A 17,042-nucleotide genomic window follows, 5' to 3' on the forward strand; every position below is an offset into this window, starting at 1 on the left:
ATCATTTTGTAACTATGTTCTCCCGGGAGAACATAGTTATAACAGTAAAGTTGCTTTTTTTTTCTCTCTCCCCAGTTACTTTTCAGAACCTCTTTGCTGACGTGGAGAGAGAAAAAAAACAACTTTAATGTTATAACTATGTTCTCTCGGGAGAACATAGTTAAAAATGGTGGCTGTAGATAACCTTATCTAAAGTGGTTGTAGAAATACTTTTCCCTATATATATAAATATATATATATATATATATATATATATATATATTAAGGGTTTTATTAATCTCATGTTAAAAAAGATAGTTATCTCATGTCATAGAGATAAATTTGTAGGCTCCACCACCTGAAAAAAAAAAAAAAAAAAGAAAAAAAAAGTGACACAGTTATTGAAGGGTGTGTAGGAGAGAAAATATATCTTATGCAACATAAGAATAATTTTTCCCATGTATTAAACCCTTAATTATCTCATCGTTGATTATAGTTACTTTTTTTTTTTTTTCTTAAGTAGACCCTTATAATGCTTGTCTCTATATCATAAAATGATTATCTCTCTACGCACCCACTGATGAATCTCAGTCTTTGTTTGTATTTTTAATCTATTTCTTTTTTCAGCAACTGATTCACGATCCTACTATCTTTATTGATTGTCCAATGTAACTTGTCTTAAACCACATTAATTAGAAGGTGGTGGTGGGTTTAACAAAGAGACGTGCATGGAATTTTATTTTATTTTATTTTTGTATTATCTTCCATACAATTTTTTCCTTCAGTAAAGTCATCATATTCTTTATTGAACCGAAATCTGCGTTTTCTTTTTATTAAAGCGTCATTCAACAGTCCCCCAATTTGGAAGAAGATGGATCATTAAAAGGAAAAGAAAAATAAGAACGAATACAATTAACTTTATGGAAGATAAAGACATGAACCACTAGGAATCATAATCCTACAATCCCAAATTCCACCAAAATTAAAAAACGCTTAGTGGAGTCTGCGTACATACTTTCAACAAAAGTTCCAAAGAAGCAAATATTGGAAATAATAGGTTTTAAGACAATAAAGTGGTACTTTAAATTGCATTGGCAAATAGTGGCTCCGGCATTAGTCCATTCTCTACTAGGCTTTCTTTCAATTACATTTTGCGCTAATTAATGTTCAATCACTTTAAGCTTTGCGCATTTTTATTTTACCAAAGTGAGAAATGAAGATAACGTTAAATGGTGAGGAAAAGCAGAACGCCCGCCCACTAGTCGAGCTTTTAGTTTTGCTTTCATTCATGTATTAGTCCGTTTTCTTTTTCTTTTTCTTTGTTTTCTAACGACATCGCGAACGAAGGTTATATAAAGTTATTGTATATCTCTAGTTTATTATGTAAAATTAAATTAAATTTGATTTTCAAACGTAGTGGAGCACACAATAACAATAAATTTAACACTAACCGCAACTCTTAATTAAACAAAGTAAATAATTTCCCAAAAGCTCCCTCTTTAGTTAAAAAATCAATTGAACTATTTGCTTCTCTATAAACCCCCGAGTTATTATAGTTTGAATCTAAAATTGAATATTTAGGCCAATATCGTTTTTTTTTGCGATTAATGCAGATAAGTTATCTGCAATAAATCTAATACGACATCGTTTTGAAGCAAAAATCATGGTGTTTTTGTAATTTTAATTTATTTCAGAATTATAATAGTCTTTATATTTATAATTTTTTAAGATTTCAATACTAAAACGACGTCGTTTTGAAAATAAATCCAAATAACTTACCTGTATTAACCGCAGAAACATTTTTTCCTATATTTATATAATCAACAAAGCTCAAAGGTGTAATACTCCCTTCAATTCTTTTGCTAACAAGTTCGGTATTTACATCTTACATTATTGAAAATTAACTTTTTATGGCTAACATAATTGAGCGCAAGGTACAAAAATTTTCAGGCCCAAAGGGCGAGAATAGACATTGCAGCAGAACCAAGGGTTAAGGCAACAAAAGATGTCTTTTTCAACTGTGGATTGGAATTCATAAGCTTGTTGTGAAAGAAATCAAGAGCTATAAGGTCAACAAGAGCCATGTAAATCAGTATTCCTGAAGAAATTGAACCTAGTAACCCTTCCATGATTAAAGCATTTGGGCTACTATCATCGAAACCTGTCAGTGAAAATAATGCCATCCCCAATATTATCCCCATTGGTGTTGTCACTGCGAACATGAAGCACATGTATGCCATTGTTCCAAAGCTAAATCCCGCCTGTCATTATCAACCATATATGGGTATGAATTGGCATTTTCTAGGGAAAAACATAAACAAGTGTATTTTTCTCCACAATAAAATCTTTCAAGAATTCATGCATGTGTACTTTTTGGTTTACATAGGAGATATGACATACCTAAGCATGACGTGGGAAGAATAATTTTGAGCGTAAACAAAACGGTTCAGAGCAAGTGATCTCCAAATAGATTTGATACTGAACTATGTTTCCTAGGCAGAATCCCCGCAGTTTTGAATTCTTATATTTATTTACTAAATCAGTTTGAGAAAAAAAAAATTAAGCTTATTTATATGGGGAAAGATATATTTATCACCAAAAAAGTTTACCAATCTTACAACTAACTTAATCACCATTAATTTCCGTCAATATAACGGTTATACTTTATTAGAAATTATTGGGTTGTACTTATTAAATAATTATTAATTCTTAGTAAATTATAACAGTTAGATTGACGTGATTAAATTAGTTGTAAAGATAGTAAATATTTTTTGTGATAAGTATATCATGTTCCTATTTATATACTAAAAAAAAATTGGCTACTTGTGGTAAAAATATTAAGGCTCCTTAATTATGGTTTATGGTAAAACCGTTAACAGTTTTTTTTTTTTTTGAGGATTTTACTTCTGTGTCTACATATATATATGTAACGTGCTCATGGGTCATAAGATACCACAACAATTAATTTATCATAATGTAAAATGAGATATATAACTGAGAGGTAGAGTGTAACCCAATTCGTTACAAATCAAGTACTAATTTATTCAGTTTAGAATGGCTTTGTGAACGCTTGAAGCATTGTTATTATTTAGTAATGAAAGGTGAAGAATCCATATAATATTTATTATTTAAACGGTTTTTCCTTTTTATTATTAATTTTTGCCCAAATAAAAAGCTATTAGAAGACTATGGTCAACATGTCAACCACATCTTTCGCTGCTGATTTATAGATAAAATTCAGATTGGCCAGGCACATGGTCTAAGGTCAAGTATGTATCTCAATCAACACATTCACATTTTCCAATTGGCAATCGTTCTTTTCTTCATGACTATACAACCGCACTCAAAGACAAGTATGACAAAAATGTTGAGTAATTACACTGTTCTCCTGTGGCTCTTCTTGATTGCATCTTTTATTTTATAACTTCTTTTTTGACAAATTATATTTACCACTTTTTATTGTATTATTGTTTGAGATTTTTAAAAATAAAATAAAATAACGGAGTAAAGTGATTTATAGTGGAGACCTAAACCACTAATTCCCCAATTTTAATACTCCTCAAATTGGAGAATTTAGAGTGACATTTACAATTATAACCTTAAGCACTCTAACCTCTTTTTTTCTCTCCTAATATATTCACTCAAGCTTACCGAAGCAATAACCAATGAACAACAAACGAAAATATCTGTTTATTACCCTTTCTTATTATCTTCGTCTGATTTGAGACAATAAAAGGTCATAAAAAATACGTTAAAAACAGAGCATTTTGTTGTGCTCATGCATGAAGCACAACCCAAAAACAGAAGGTTAGAGATTAAAAAGAAAAAAAAAAAAAGAAAAACTCCCCAAACTAGCCCTTATTAACAAAAATAATAGGTATAATTTAGAAAACAAGAAGAATATTAAAGACAAATGAGCACTAATAATTTTGATAATATATTTCAACTAGTTATCCTAAGATAAGTTAAGCTTACCTTGGAAAAAAGAACAAAGCAAAATTCACTTCAATTTCTGAAACCCAATTAAAAAATCTTATCCCGGATAGTTTCAGTTTAAATTCAACTTAATTTTTTAATATTGTTTTTACCAAGTGTTAATTAGGATCAAATGATAAACGAGGAGGAGGAGGAGGAGCATGAAGGAAAGAAAAGAGAAGAAAGAAATGACCTGAGCGACGCAGCCACCGAGACCCATCCCTTCAAATATTTGATGAAATGCCAAAGCAGCAACGAGAGGCCTAATGGTGCAAACGTTCTGAGACATTCCCATCGTAACCCCAATGATCACTGAATGAAATATTATCCCAATCTCTAGCACCTGAGAAACCAGCCTCTGCTTCAACCTTATCAACTCTTCAACCCTTTCACCTTCACCACTGCTTCCTCTTCCTCCTTCTCCACCGCCGCCACCGTGGCAACCACCACCACCTCCGAGCTCGATTCTCGACTCAGCCACACTCTCCTTTTCCTGAGTCACCACCGGCGCGTACTGCGCGTGCTCCACGTGGGAGCTGGCGGCGAGGTCCACCAGCAGTGCCAGCAGGGCTCCAATCAGGGTCACGAGCCCCGCGAAGGGGAAGTCCTTCCAGGGGTGGCGTGACGCCACGTGGCAGTCGGCGAGTGCGGCGAACGCGTCAGGGAGCACGTGGACGAGGGAGGTTGACAAGATGACGCCGGCGGCGAAGCATTTGATCACTACCACGGCCCTGTCGTAGAGCGGTTTTCCCCGGAAAATACGTGCCATCAACACCGGCGACGACATGCCCACCATGCTTGTGAAGAAGATGACGAAGATCGATATTACTTTTAGGTGCGCCGCCGCCGCGCCGTCCCTGCACGCCGCCGCTCGAGCCAAGTCGGTCGTGCACGCCGTCGCCATCTACGGTGTATAGTATTGGTATGAGGAGAGAGAGAGAGAGAGAGAGAGAGAAAGAGAGAGAAAGAGAGAAGTGTTAAGGATTTTGGTGGTGGAGAAAAGTGGATAGTAACTCTACGGCACTCGTTAATAAGATCTATCTGTCATTTGGTCAAATGATTTTCGTGAGGGTATTTAAAACCAAACCAACTCAATCAAAATTAATATATTTGAGTTGAAAATTAAAATTAAAAAAGGAAAAATAATAAAAAGTTTACATACTTAAACTTTTTTTTATCTGTCAAAAATATTATTTCAATTTTATTATTATTTTTCCAATGATGTGCTTTAATCATTTTCTTTGCCTTTTAATAGTCTAATATGTTTGGAATGATTGGTCTAGAAGACCTAAAATGCTAAATAGGCTTAGAAGTTTTAAGGTTTCTTAGAACTTATGTTAAGGCTTAAATAAGACAATCAGCCGAATAATACTTTTTACTTTTTAAAAATAGATGTCCAGTCTGTTTTATTTAGGTCAAAGTTCGGTATGTTCTATTACATCCCTAGTCATTAGGACACAGGTTAAAGTTTTAAAAAAAATGTTAAAAAAAAAGTACAAATATGTATTTTTTTTAAATAAATATTTGTAAGTAATTAAAATGGTTGAATGAAAAGTAATAAATATTTCCAAATCAATGATAAACTTACAAATTGGAATATTTCCAAAAAAAAAAAGTAATAAATATTATTTTTCCTTAACTTATATTCTAAAAGAACATATCAACAAAATCCTCAAATCAATGATAAACCAAAATTAAAAACAATAATAAACACAAAATTTAAGGTATGTGGTAAATCTCTACAATTTTAAGCATAATTTTAAAAATAAAATTACAATAAACACGAATCATACATGATACTCAGAGCATAAAATAACTTGAAGCGTAGAATAACTTTTGTTTAATGGCACTCGTTAATCATATCTTTAATTTGTATTTTTATTTTTATGTGCAAACTTATGTTGTATCGACACCGATATGAGACATGAGATATGATAAGACACTTTGATACGTTAATTTAAAAAAAAATTAGATTTTGATACATTAGACTACGTTTTGAGATTAAATAATATTTTAAATATATGCGACGTATATTATATTTAATATTCAATAATTCATAAAAAAAATGAAACTAAACTTATAATATCATCAATTTTGCAAAGAAACATAAAATGTGTCTATAAAAAAAAAAAAACATAAAATGTAAATATTTATTATTATATTTTCAAATTGAAAATCTCTTATTCACTCCAATTAGATTTATTCGATATCCATTTTAAATTTTTATTATATCAGTTTGGTAAAATATCGATCAATTTTTTCATAATATGTAATGAAACTATAAATATTAATGATGTCGGAACGCGCCAAAGTATTGGGATATCGGGGAATGTCGAATTTTTTGAAATGTCAGTGCAACATAGATGCAAACTAGTCATTTTAACTTTCATTTCATTGGTTTTATTTATTTATTTTTAACAAATAAAAATAATGTGTGTCTATATATATATATATATATATATATATATATATATATATATATTGGCAAAATGATTTCTGCAGCCGCTGCACCTACAACTAGCCAGGATCCGCACCGGATCCTTGTTTTTTTTTTTAAAACGCCGTGGGACCCACTTATCTGTGTCAGCTGTACAAAGTGTTATCTACGGTGGCTGCAGAAATGATAAGCCCATATATATATATATATATATATATAAATATAAAGAGAGAGAGAGATTGAATTCTTTGACACCAGTGTCAAATTCGAAATTTGACATCTCATTTGAGAGTCATTAGATCAAAAAAGATTAACGACTCTGATTTGTAAGCATGTGACACCATTGATCTTTTTTATCTAACAGCTCTCAAATGAGGTGTCAAAGGATCATACCCCTCTCTCTATGTATATATATATTGGTAATCATATTCGATATATTTTCTATTATTGGCTGATTTGGTAAATCAGTTTTATTTATTATAAGTTAATAAGTTTTTCAAAAAAAATATCACTGCTTAATTTGATGATTAAGCTTGGAATTATGACCATCGCGTTTAATTAGCCGGAAAATAAGATATCAGCACCGTGTGAAGCATTTTGTAAAGTATTTAACCTTTCATGCACTGTGAAAGCATAAAAGTAATTAAGCTAGAAAATAAGAAGTCATTAATACCTCATAGTTTGATTTAGATTACGAAATGCCATCACTTGTGAATTATTATTATTTTTAACCACTCGTATATTTTTAGAAGTTTATCCAAAGATTTTATGCCCTAACAATACTTTCTTTCCCTCCATCTTTTTTCAAACAATTACATGACCTCTTCAGTTTATCATTTTAATGATATATGTTAATAATCAAATGCTTAACGTAATTATTGGCTATTGGAAAGTCAAAATTATTTTGATAAATATCAATTAGTAATGTAATTTGAACTGAACGGTCGTAAAAAATGATCTCAATAAATTAAACCAAGTTATCAAAGAATATGTCCAAGCTTTATTAAGTTAAACTCAATAAGTTGAGGGATTCGATCACGATTCTCATGCTTTTGAGTTAGGAAGTATCTTTGTTTGTACTTAAGAAAGTAATCTTGGGATTGTTTGATGACGTAGGAGAATATTTTCCACATTAAACCATCATGGCAATATTTTGGTCAGAGATAGGATAAGAATATTTGTTGCGGATGGCCCGTTAACTCTATGGCTCAAAGATCAGGGCCCAATCTCAACTCAATATCCACGTCAGCCCTATTAGCTAGGATGATACCCCAACTTTTAACAGGGCGACTTTTCCAAGAGGAAGCACCAAAATGTCCTACCTTGGAATCATAACCCCCAAAGGTAGTTGCTCTAGATGCCATAAGGAGAAACTGCCCTCTTTGCCCCACGCTGACACCATCGGGTACAGAGGATGTAGCGCTGCTACAACAGCAGCGTCTGTCACGCCCAACACTGCCACTGATAGTGAATCCCAAGGAGGGTTGACTCCCTTCTCACCAACCCACACCAGGTGCACACCACCCTCCCTTATAAATAGCCCCATGGGCACACCATAAAGGGGTCTTATGTATCGTTATTCTTCTCATTTACTTTGAGTCATATTATCACTTACTTATCCATTATTGATTGCTTGCTTCTACTTGGCAAAGTACCTCTTAGCTTGATCTGTACTTGTGCTAATTAAGGGTATTATCCATATAGTGACTCATTTCTGAAGGAAACATAGTGAGCTTATAGATCCCAACTGTACAATATTTATAGACACATCGATAGCATGTTTCCGATTTTCTTTTTTTGAAAAATAAAATTGAATGACAATTAAAAGTCTTATTTTTGTTATTTTTAGTCAACTAATTTTTCTTTTGGTGTACAGATCAACTGATGTCTTCTAATGTTAGAAAAAAAAATCTCATATAAAATTATTGTTTTATATGCAAAATTATTATTATTATAATTACTATTACTATTTTAATGATCAATGTGTTGTCTAGCATTACATGGATGCGTCGTCACTATAACTGAGGATATATACATATTAGCACTTTCAATTACAGAGTACAGACCACTCTCGATTTCTCTCATTCTGTTTCTTCTCTTTCTGTTTATAGCTTTGCTTATCTAAACGTATCACGTCATCTCCATATATATGCCAGTATTTCTCCATTTCAGTGACTCTGGTTTGGTGTGAATTGTCAACACTCTCTAGGTATCCATGGATTTAGATATCTTGAAGTAGCGAATCACCGTACACAATTAAGAGGCCGTAGCCAAAGGCAGTGATGTGTGTGCACAGTGATTACGTTATTATAAAATAGAGAGATTAGTCCATACATATAGTCTTCATCTTTTATTTATAGAATTTTTCTTTAGAGTTTGACTAATTTGGACCTCCTACTGAATAGGCTCAACTGACTCCTTGTTTAGCTGTCAAGTGATTACTGTTGAGATGGTGGATCTTACATAGATCCATAACACAAATGAACACTCTATTTTAACCTGGTTCATTTTATTATTATTATATTTTTATTAATATCGTCATTTATGAAAAATAATCAAAAAAAGAAGAAGGAAAATTGAGGATGAAAGAAAGGGAGAGAATAGAGTTCTTAATAGAATATTTTTTTGCCAAATATAGTTTTCATGTGCAGCCATAATATGATAATATGGAAATGGAAAAAATATTATTTATTCATTCTCTCTCTTATTACTGCCTTGATTCAGATATTCAATTGGAGCCGGAAACAAGGGAGGGGGGAGTGAGAAAAATCAATTATTCCAATCTATTTTAATTTGATTTAATTTGGACAGACAGGCACAAGGAAGTAAACAAAGGCACGAAGAGAGGAACAACTAAGTACAATCAGTAGCACTCGTCTACAACTTGGAGCAAACTCTGGTTTGAGTCTGTTAAGAATTTGCAATAAAAATTTCCTTCATTCATTTTCCAATTATTCGTTTGTGTTGTATTTCTTTTATTTTGTTTTGGAACTAGTACTTACAATGATTTAATATTTACAATTATTTGATGAAAAGTTTTAATGACTTCTTTTGAAATTCTCTACGAAGGCGTTTTGTAGAGGAGATATTTTTTTATTAGATAAATGCAATTATCAGGAATATGATAGAAAAATGAGTTTGGTAGGAAAGTTAAAAAAAATTATTTGGTTGGCAAAATTTTTACCAGAAAATTGGGTTAAAAGAGGGTAGTATTGGCATAATTTTCGTCAACTTTTCCCACTTACCCAATTATATGCAAATACTACATTCAAGTTAGTAAACTTCAACAGTCCATTTTGTGCATTTTTTCATTTGATTTTGAATTGCTAGGCAAAGGAGTTTGGTGGATAAATTTTTATAAACCCTTTATCAAACAAAGACAACATCAATTTCCAAACTGAGATGGATGAAAATCTCAACCAAAAACTTGAATCAAACACTGCCTATATTCATTATTGTTTCATTTTTTTTTCATTTTAATTTGGTTTTAATTTTTACTTTTCTTATTCTTATTATTATTCACTATTTTTGCAGAACTTTTCCTAATAATACCTGCTTAGTGAATATTTGTTGTATTCCTTTTTTTGTGAATATTAAATTTTAATATTTTTGTTAATCTTTACTTTTTGTTTAAATTAGGTCATTTTGTTTACCCCAGAAAAAAAAATTAGGTCATTTGAAAAAATTCAGTGTAAGGTTTAGCTAAACCATTAATTGGGGGCAAATACAAAGCGCGTCACAATTGACAAATCAAGAACACGCCACTCTTTACCATGTATTCTGAGTAACTTTCTAACACAGAAGTTCACTTGCCAAAATGATATGGTTCACCCCACAAAAGTCAGCATTAATGTAGACAAATATGTCCGTGTTCAATTTACTGTATAGTAGGATGTTTTGATACCACGTGGGTTCTCATAATCAAGTCATTAAGATTGCGGTCTAAAGTTAAGAAATTTAAATAGTATGTATGATCATTATATAAGATAAAATAAAAAAATAAAACTGCAAAATCATAACCGTGAAATTATGCTAAAACTCTTAATAAGAGGGATTTCGTAATCTCACCTTTTCACTCTCACCTTACATCACTCCATTTCATTGTATTAATCATATGCATTCATCTCTAGGGAAAACCTTAGTTTCAGTTCTTTAATTGACATTTATTAATTCAGTTCGGGTCGATTTACAATACCGAACCGTTTAATTATTGAGTTTCAGCATAGCAGAGATTGAGTATACATAAATATAAAATAATAATAATCAAAGAAAATGATTTTATATTAATTCATAACTTAAAAACACTTCTTCAAATTTTAGTGTTTATGTGCATTTTATTAAGGATGAGTATTGTAACAACAGTAAGTTTGCTCTTAGTCATCGGAAGGTTATAAATTGATATCTGAAAAACCACCTCAGAATAAGATTGCTTACAATAAACTTATACACCGGTATTTACCGGTTATGTACGTTTAACTGTGTAAAAATTACACTGACAGGAGTGAAAATAAAAGATATTCGGGTTGGAGGCTTCAACCAGTTCAACGTCTGGCCCAAATAAGACCCGTTGAAGTTCACATAATGCAAGATAAATCCTTGGGCTGGCAGTGTTGTTCCATAGTAATAGTACATATGATCAAGGGTCACAGAAAAAAAAGCCTTGTTCCCTAGCCCATGTATGGCCTAGGGGTTAGAGAAATTGGTGAAATCAAAGAAGAATTGTTTTCCTATATACGAAAAGGAAAAGTGTGTATCCTTTTATATCTTTTTAAGAGAGACAAAGGAACAAACTTGGAGAAGAGAGAGTGGAGGAAAAAATTTGTAATTTAAAATTCAAAAAAATACATCACATTCATCTAAAAGGACCATCCTTTTAAATGACAAATAATAAACCCTATACGAAAAGGTTTACTATCATACCCGTTCTATTCTATCATATTTATCATCCTTGATTTGCTTTTAATTAATATGAGGCCTTTTCGTTGCCAAAATATAAGGAGGTCATACTAACTTCTTCTTTTTTTTAGAAAAAAAAACAGTTTAAGGGCTTTCCTTTAAAAAATCTTCACCAACCAAAATATGATGGTTTTAAGTAGCAAGGAAATTTAGGTTGAGAAGCTTAGCAATGCAGTAGTTTGAGTCCATAAAAAATGCAGTATTGGGAGGTCAACTTTAGTATTCCATGTATATACCAGGGGGAAGACCAAAAATAAATTTTTTGTCATCAAAATATCTAATTCTGATCTTGATCCTTATTTTATACTTCGTCATTAGTATTATCATGCCAAATAGAATTAGCAAAATCAGAGTGTCTTTATTCATATAAATCCTTAGTTTTATCATTCCAACTAGCTTTTTCTGGTTGTAGCTATCCCTTAACTAAGTATCTGCAATTAAGTCTAACATTGTCATTGGCTGGTGAAAATCCAATCCGATTGTTAATCCCCATAAACTAGAGTAAATTTTAAACAAGCAATAATCCTCATAAAATTAGGGACAATGCTCCATAACAAATGAAGGAGATAACCAGCTGAGACTTCAACTGCTGAATTTTTCTTTATCTTAAACAGATTAAGTAGTCTAACTCTGAATTTAATAGAATGGTTAATTTCTTGATCACATAAAATGGCTAAAAAAAAATCTCTTTTCTGACATGTTTTGGAGATCATCTAGATGTGATGCGACAAAGGGAATAGGGTCCAACTAAATTTTTTGCCTTAGGGGAAGGGACAAAGTTTGGACCACCGGCCTTATTGATTAGTCGGAATCATGAATCACAGGATGTAGTTGCTAACGAGGACACAAAGGATGGCACCTAATTATGGAAATCTTTTTGCGATTTCCATAAACTGATGTGAAATGAACTAGAGGAAACCCCACCACAAGAGATGGATGGACTTATCAGACAATATCTGAAGTGGGGTTTGGTTCTTAGGCAAAGTTAAGGAAATAAAAGAAATTAAAACTAAAGTCCGGATATTTTGAAACTTTTCTTGGGTCCCCATTTTATTACTTCCTTTACTCTATTTTTTCTTTTTCTTGAGCTCATAGCACTCTAGACCTCTCTTGGGTCTACAAAGAGAGCTCTTGGAGGGGTGTTGGTTAATTCACAAAATGTGTTTGTCCCTTCATTTTTCAAGGCTTTTATGCACCACAAGTCCGGGCATGAGAGCAATTTCCAATGTGGAATATGATGATTGAGCTCATCTTGTTCTCCAACTTCAGTCACAATGATCTTGCAGTTATCACCCTTAGACTTTGCAGCCATGTTGTGCACAAACTGGCACAGGGCGCTCACCAGCTTCCCAGAGAATGCCCCTTCCTGGTAAACCCCATACATGAAGTAGAACCCAAATGGATTGAAGAAATTAGGAAAGGTGGGAAATTTCAAGCATGGGAAGATTTTATTAATCAACCTCCAACTCTTTGTGAATAACAAGCAAGAAAAAGGTGCTTTCCCTAGCCTTAGCTTGAAAATTTCCCCACTATTCCATACACTAAGCATAGCCCAACTACACGGGACATGTCCATTGGACCCAAAATCTCCCCAAGAATTATTCTCATCTTTGAAATAAGCCACCCATGTCCCCAAGCTTAGCTTGTTCCTAAGTATATTTTCTATGTCTTTAGGGAAGAACTCAGTGGAGCCCATGAATCTTCTATAGAGGGATTCAGCTTTTTCAACCTTTAGCCTAGCTATCTCAATGTTGGATGAGATTCGAAATGAGTGGTGATTTACAGGGTTTACAAGTATAACCGGAGTCCTAAACTTGGTGTAGCCAAACTTGTTCATAAACAGAGTGACTGAGGCATGGTTGTCTTTCTCTGTAGCCACATATGCATAGTCCACATCATTGGAAGTGAACCATTCTTCCAGCCTTTGCACTAGGCTTGAACCAATGCCTTTTCGTCGAATATGTGGAGCAACCCTCAGGCCTAGGACATAGCCCACCTTTGCCAAATCCTTTGGAGGATGAACTGTGACCACTTTTATTGAGCCTTGAATGACACCAACCAATTCATTGTCCAGCTCTGCTACCTAACACCAAATTGGTCATTATCAAAGAACAATTGCAAGAAGAATAAGACTAGGACAATGAAGATTAATTTAATTGGGAACCATGGAAAAGAAAAGAGGAAATCATGAAGAGTACTTATTTAAGTAGTTTTTATAGTGCCATAGCATATAGTATAGTATAGTATAGTATAGTATACCAGCATCATGTACATGGGACTGTTACGAATCCTACAGATGGGGTCACCCATAGTGTCTAACACGCTTTCTGATGGCCCTACCTTGCATCTTCTCTCAAGATTTTCCACCTGATCTCTATCAGATTGACTCTCATAGCTTCGGATTATAAACTCCTTGAATGCCATATTCAAGAAAATGTGATCTTGTTGAAGGAGCTGTTTGAGTTATGCTTTAAGAAATAAAGTTAAAAAAAGGAAGCTCAAAGCTAAAAAAGGTATACAAGATATCTATACATATATGGCAAGACAGTCCAACCAACGAGAAGTAATAACACAAACACTACAAGAACAAAGGTTTGGCAAAAACTTCATAATCATAAACATTTTATATGCTGGGAATAGAAAAAAGGAGGTGGAAAGAGAGAAAAAGAAAGTTAGATTGGAAAGCGGGAATGTTCTTTATCAGAATATCAATAAACTAGGCTTCCATACTATATGATAGTAGACAAAATTCACATTAATAATAGAATGTGTTTTTTTTGTCTCTAGCTTTTTGGTGCCCACTTCTCATATTTAAATTTGAACTTTGTATAAAATCTTAATTTATATACCCATGTTAGGTTAAACTCAGGCTCACGCACGTAAGCTTCGGTGCACGCCTATGGACATGTGTTTTTGTCCTACCTGGTTCGTTGGCCAATTCATGAGATTATGTACAAAATCAAGTGCATGAACTTTGGAATAGAATATGTACATGTTAGGTAGATTAATTTGGTTGATTAAAACAAAAGTACAAATAATACAAGTCCCCACTGCAGATTTGCAATTCCGCACTTCATCTGTACCATATAAAGTCAGCATGTTATTATATATTCTCCAAAATCAGTAATCCAATAATGGATAATTAACGATAACTATAAATTAACTGATCATGGATTAATTAATAAATTATGTTAACAAATCAAACATAATATGTGGTAGCAAAACTGCAAAAGTAAACATAATTAAATGCAAGAATTAGTTGACTGCATGAGATTAATTTCGAATTTAATTTTAATTTCCAATTTAAAATTTTTTATATCATGATAGATTATATATTGTCATAAAAGAGTTTGTCATTGCCACATACGTCTGATAAATCAATTTTAATAATATCATAATGCTTTTGATGGTAATATAAAAAAAATACACTAAATAATTAAATGATTAATTTAGCGAGAAAGGGGTGTTTGGAGAGAAAGTTGCCAGTTTAATTAGGCTTTTGGCATGGGGAATATCCTTATCGGATTAATAACAACATTACCAATCAAAGGTTTCCGGTTCCACTTTGCAATATTTTTTAAATTATAATATTTCAGCAGATGTTGTGTGGTCGCGGCCGGTGGACCCTCTATGTACACACGAGATTCGAAGGTGAAAAGTTAAACCCCACTAACTAACCCACGCTTTGCTTTCTGCTAATTTTTATTTTTATTGTTAACAATAAGATTGCCTTAAATTACAAACGAAGGGCATGGCCGCTACCACAAACTAAGAGTCACTATGTTGATCATAAAAGCAATTTTCGATAACAAACAAACTCTTAGTTGGAAGCATATGGCCAAATATCCAAATATTATTTGTTATATAAATGGCATTTTTTAGGGGAAAAATGTTCCTTATATTGAGGAGATAATAATTTTATTTCTTGCATACATATAAAAGTATGTGTGGTTCATATTTTCTTTTTCTCTCCTTACTCTTTATATGGGCACATATGGATCCCATATACTTTTATATGTTGTATGAGATAAAATTATATCCTACAACATGAGAAACACTAATCCTATTTTTTAGATGCTAAAAGGTTAAGTTTTGAATCAAATGATGGTAGCTTAGTTGACGCCAGGAAATTGAGCTGGTAGGGGTAAGAGCATGTGTTCGATCCTCCCTAGTATGATCTTTACGAGGGGCTTAAAGCCTTAATCTTGAGACCCGTCCCGAATCGAACTAGTCACGAAGCGATGAACCGATTGAAATATTAAAAAAAAAGTGAAGTTTTGAAAAGTAATGTATCCATATTCCATACTGATGTAAAATGTATTCCTTTACCATAAAAGAAGAAATTTCTTACTTCAATTATTAGGAGTAAGAAAAAAATCCTATTTGTTCTGCCCAGTCCAATGCATCAACCCAATAAGGTAGGCTCAATCCTAAAGACCTAACTCGCTTCAGCCCTAAACCCATTATCTTGCAGATATCATTACCATCCCCTGCAAAATAGACCATCTTTCCAACATAAGACACCAAAACGTCTTACGTTGAAGGACTCCCTCCTCCTTTTTGCCTCCAAAGACACCCAATATACCACCTTGTAATCATTCCCTCCACTTTTCCCTCACATAGAAGCTGTTGTCAGCATAGCAACAACTATAAGGGGCCTTGCCTCAGCAGAGCTAGGCTAGTTATAACTCCCCTCATAATAGTTGGCTTGACACATCCTCCCACTATATTGGAACCTATATATACCTAGGGATGTGTATGGATCAACCCGAACCGGATTTTTTGAAAAACCGAACCGAATTGGTTTAAATGGTTCGGTTCGGAAGTGGTTTGGTTCATTTCAAAAATGGTTCGATTCGGAAGTGGTTTGGTTTGGTTCGGAAATGGTTTGGTTCTGTTCGGAACCGGTTCGGGTCGACCCTCTTTTGAAAAGAAAAAAAATTAAAATTTTAAAAATAAAGTTATAAAATCAATTTAGTTTGGTTTGAAAACGGTTCGGTTCGAAATGGTTCGGTTCTTAAACTAGTTCTAAAATCGATTCGGAATGGTTCGGTTCTTAAATTAGTTCTAAAACCGGTTCGGTTCATGAACTGGTTCTTTAAAAACTGGTTCGGTTCATGAATCAGTTTTTAAAAACCAGTTATTTTAAGAGCGATTCGGGTTCGATTCATGGTTCAATTCAGTTTTTTGGTTATTTTGCATACTTCTATATATACCCCCTCCTCACCACAAGAGGGATCAGATCTTTATGAGCCTTATACTGCCAACTTGAGAAGCCACCATAGTGATCGCATCCCTCCCCCGTTTTTTTGTATACGCTTTGTAACTGGGGCCACCTCCGACAGTGTTGGTTTTCACCATTGAATTGATGCCCTAGGCACCCTTATAATCTATGTAGCACCGATACTGACACGGGACACGTGACACGATACGACACGACACTCCGACACGTTAATTCTAAAAAATGTTAGATTTCAACACGTTAGGACACGTTTTGATATTAAATAATATTTTTAATTTATGTAGTGTATAATATATTTAATATTCAATAATTTAACATAAAATGAAACTAAACTTATAACATTCATCAATTTTGCAAAGAAACATAAGATATCCCAAATATTTATATTAAACTCAATAAAATAGTAATCATAATCCAACGAATTTAATAGTTGGAACTAAAAACTCAACGCAA

General features: G+C 33.1%; 2 protein-coding genes across 3 annotated transcripts; both read right to left on the reverse strand.

Moving 5' to 3' along the window:
* Positions 1-1,791: 1,791 nt before the first annotated feature.
* On the reverse strand, positions 1,792-4,963 carry LOC133292751 (zinc transporter 6, chloroplastic-like). 2 transcript variants are annotated; one of them, XM_061491202.1, is made up of 3 exons: positions 4,470-4,963; positions 4,148-4,421; positions 1,792-2,240 (listed from the first exon to the last, which is right to left on the reverse strand). In XM_061491202.1, exons 1-3 carry the CDS (start codon positions 4,856-4,858, stop codon positions 1,926-1,928), a joined length of 978 nt encoding a protein of 325 aa, XP_061347186.1. In that variant the 5' UTR covers positions 4,859-4,963; the 3' UTR covers positions 1,792-1,925. The 2 variants fall into 2 exon arrangements, with proteins under 2 accessions (XP_061347186.1, XP_061347185.1); XM_061491201.1 differs by having other exon boundaries at positions 1,793-2,240; positions 4,148-4,963.
* A 7,483-nt stretch (positions 4,964-12,446) lies between these two features.
* On the reverse strand, positions 12,447-13,771 carry LOC133292784 (probable N-acetyltransferase HLS1). The gene is made up of 2 exons (XM_061491242.1): positions 13,607-13,771; positions 12,447-13,430 (listed from the first exon to the last, which is right to left on the reverse strand). The coding sequence occupies exons 1-2, from the start codon at positions 13,769-13,771 to the stop codon at positions 12,447-12,449; spliced, it is 1,149 nt and encodes a 382-aa protein (XP_061347226.1).
* Between the last annotated feature and the right edge of the window lie 3,271 nt (positions 13,772-17,042).

The sequence above is a fragment of the Gastrolobium bilobum genome, unplaced genomic scaffold (assembly GCF_033153095.1).
Source record: "Gastrolobium bilobum isolate Gb01-03AN ecotype WA unplaced genomic scaffold, APGP_CSIRO_Gbil_v1 utg6105, whole genome shotgun sequence".
In the NCBI taxonomy this organism is placed as follows: Eukaryota; Viridiplantae; Streptophyta; class Magnoliopsida; order Fabales; family Fabaceae; genus Gastrolobium; species Gastrolobium bilobum.

Coding starts and splice junctions, on each gene's coding strand:
- LOC133292751 (XM_061491201.1), bottom strand. CDS start 4,858: ATGGCGACGGCGTGCACGACCGACTTGGCTCGAGCGGCGGCGTGCAGG. Junction 2,241..4,147: donor TCGGTGGCTGCGTCGCTCAG/GTCATTTCTTTC, acceptor TGATAATGACAG/GCGGGATTTAGCTTTGGAAC.
- LOC133292784 (XM_061491242.1), bottom strand. CDS start 13,771: ATGGCATTCAAGGAGTTTATAATCCGAAGCTATGAGAGTCAATCTGAT. Junction 13,431..13,606: donor GTCCCATGTACATGATGCTG/GTATACTATACT, acceptor ATTTGGTGTTAG/GTAGCAGAGCTGGACAATGA.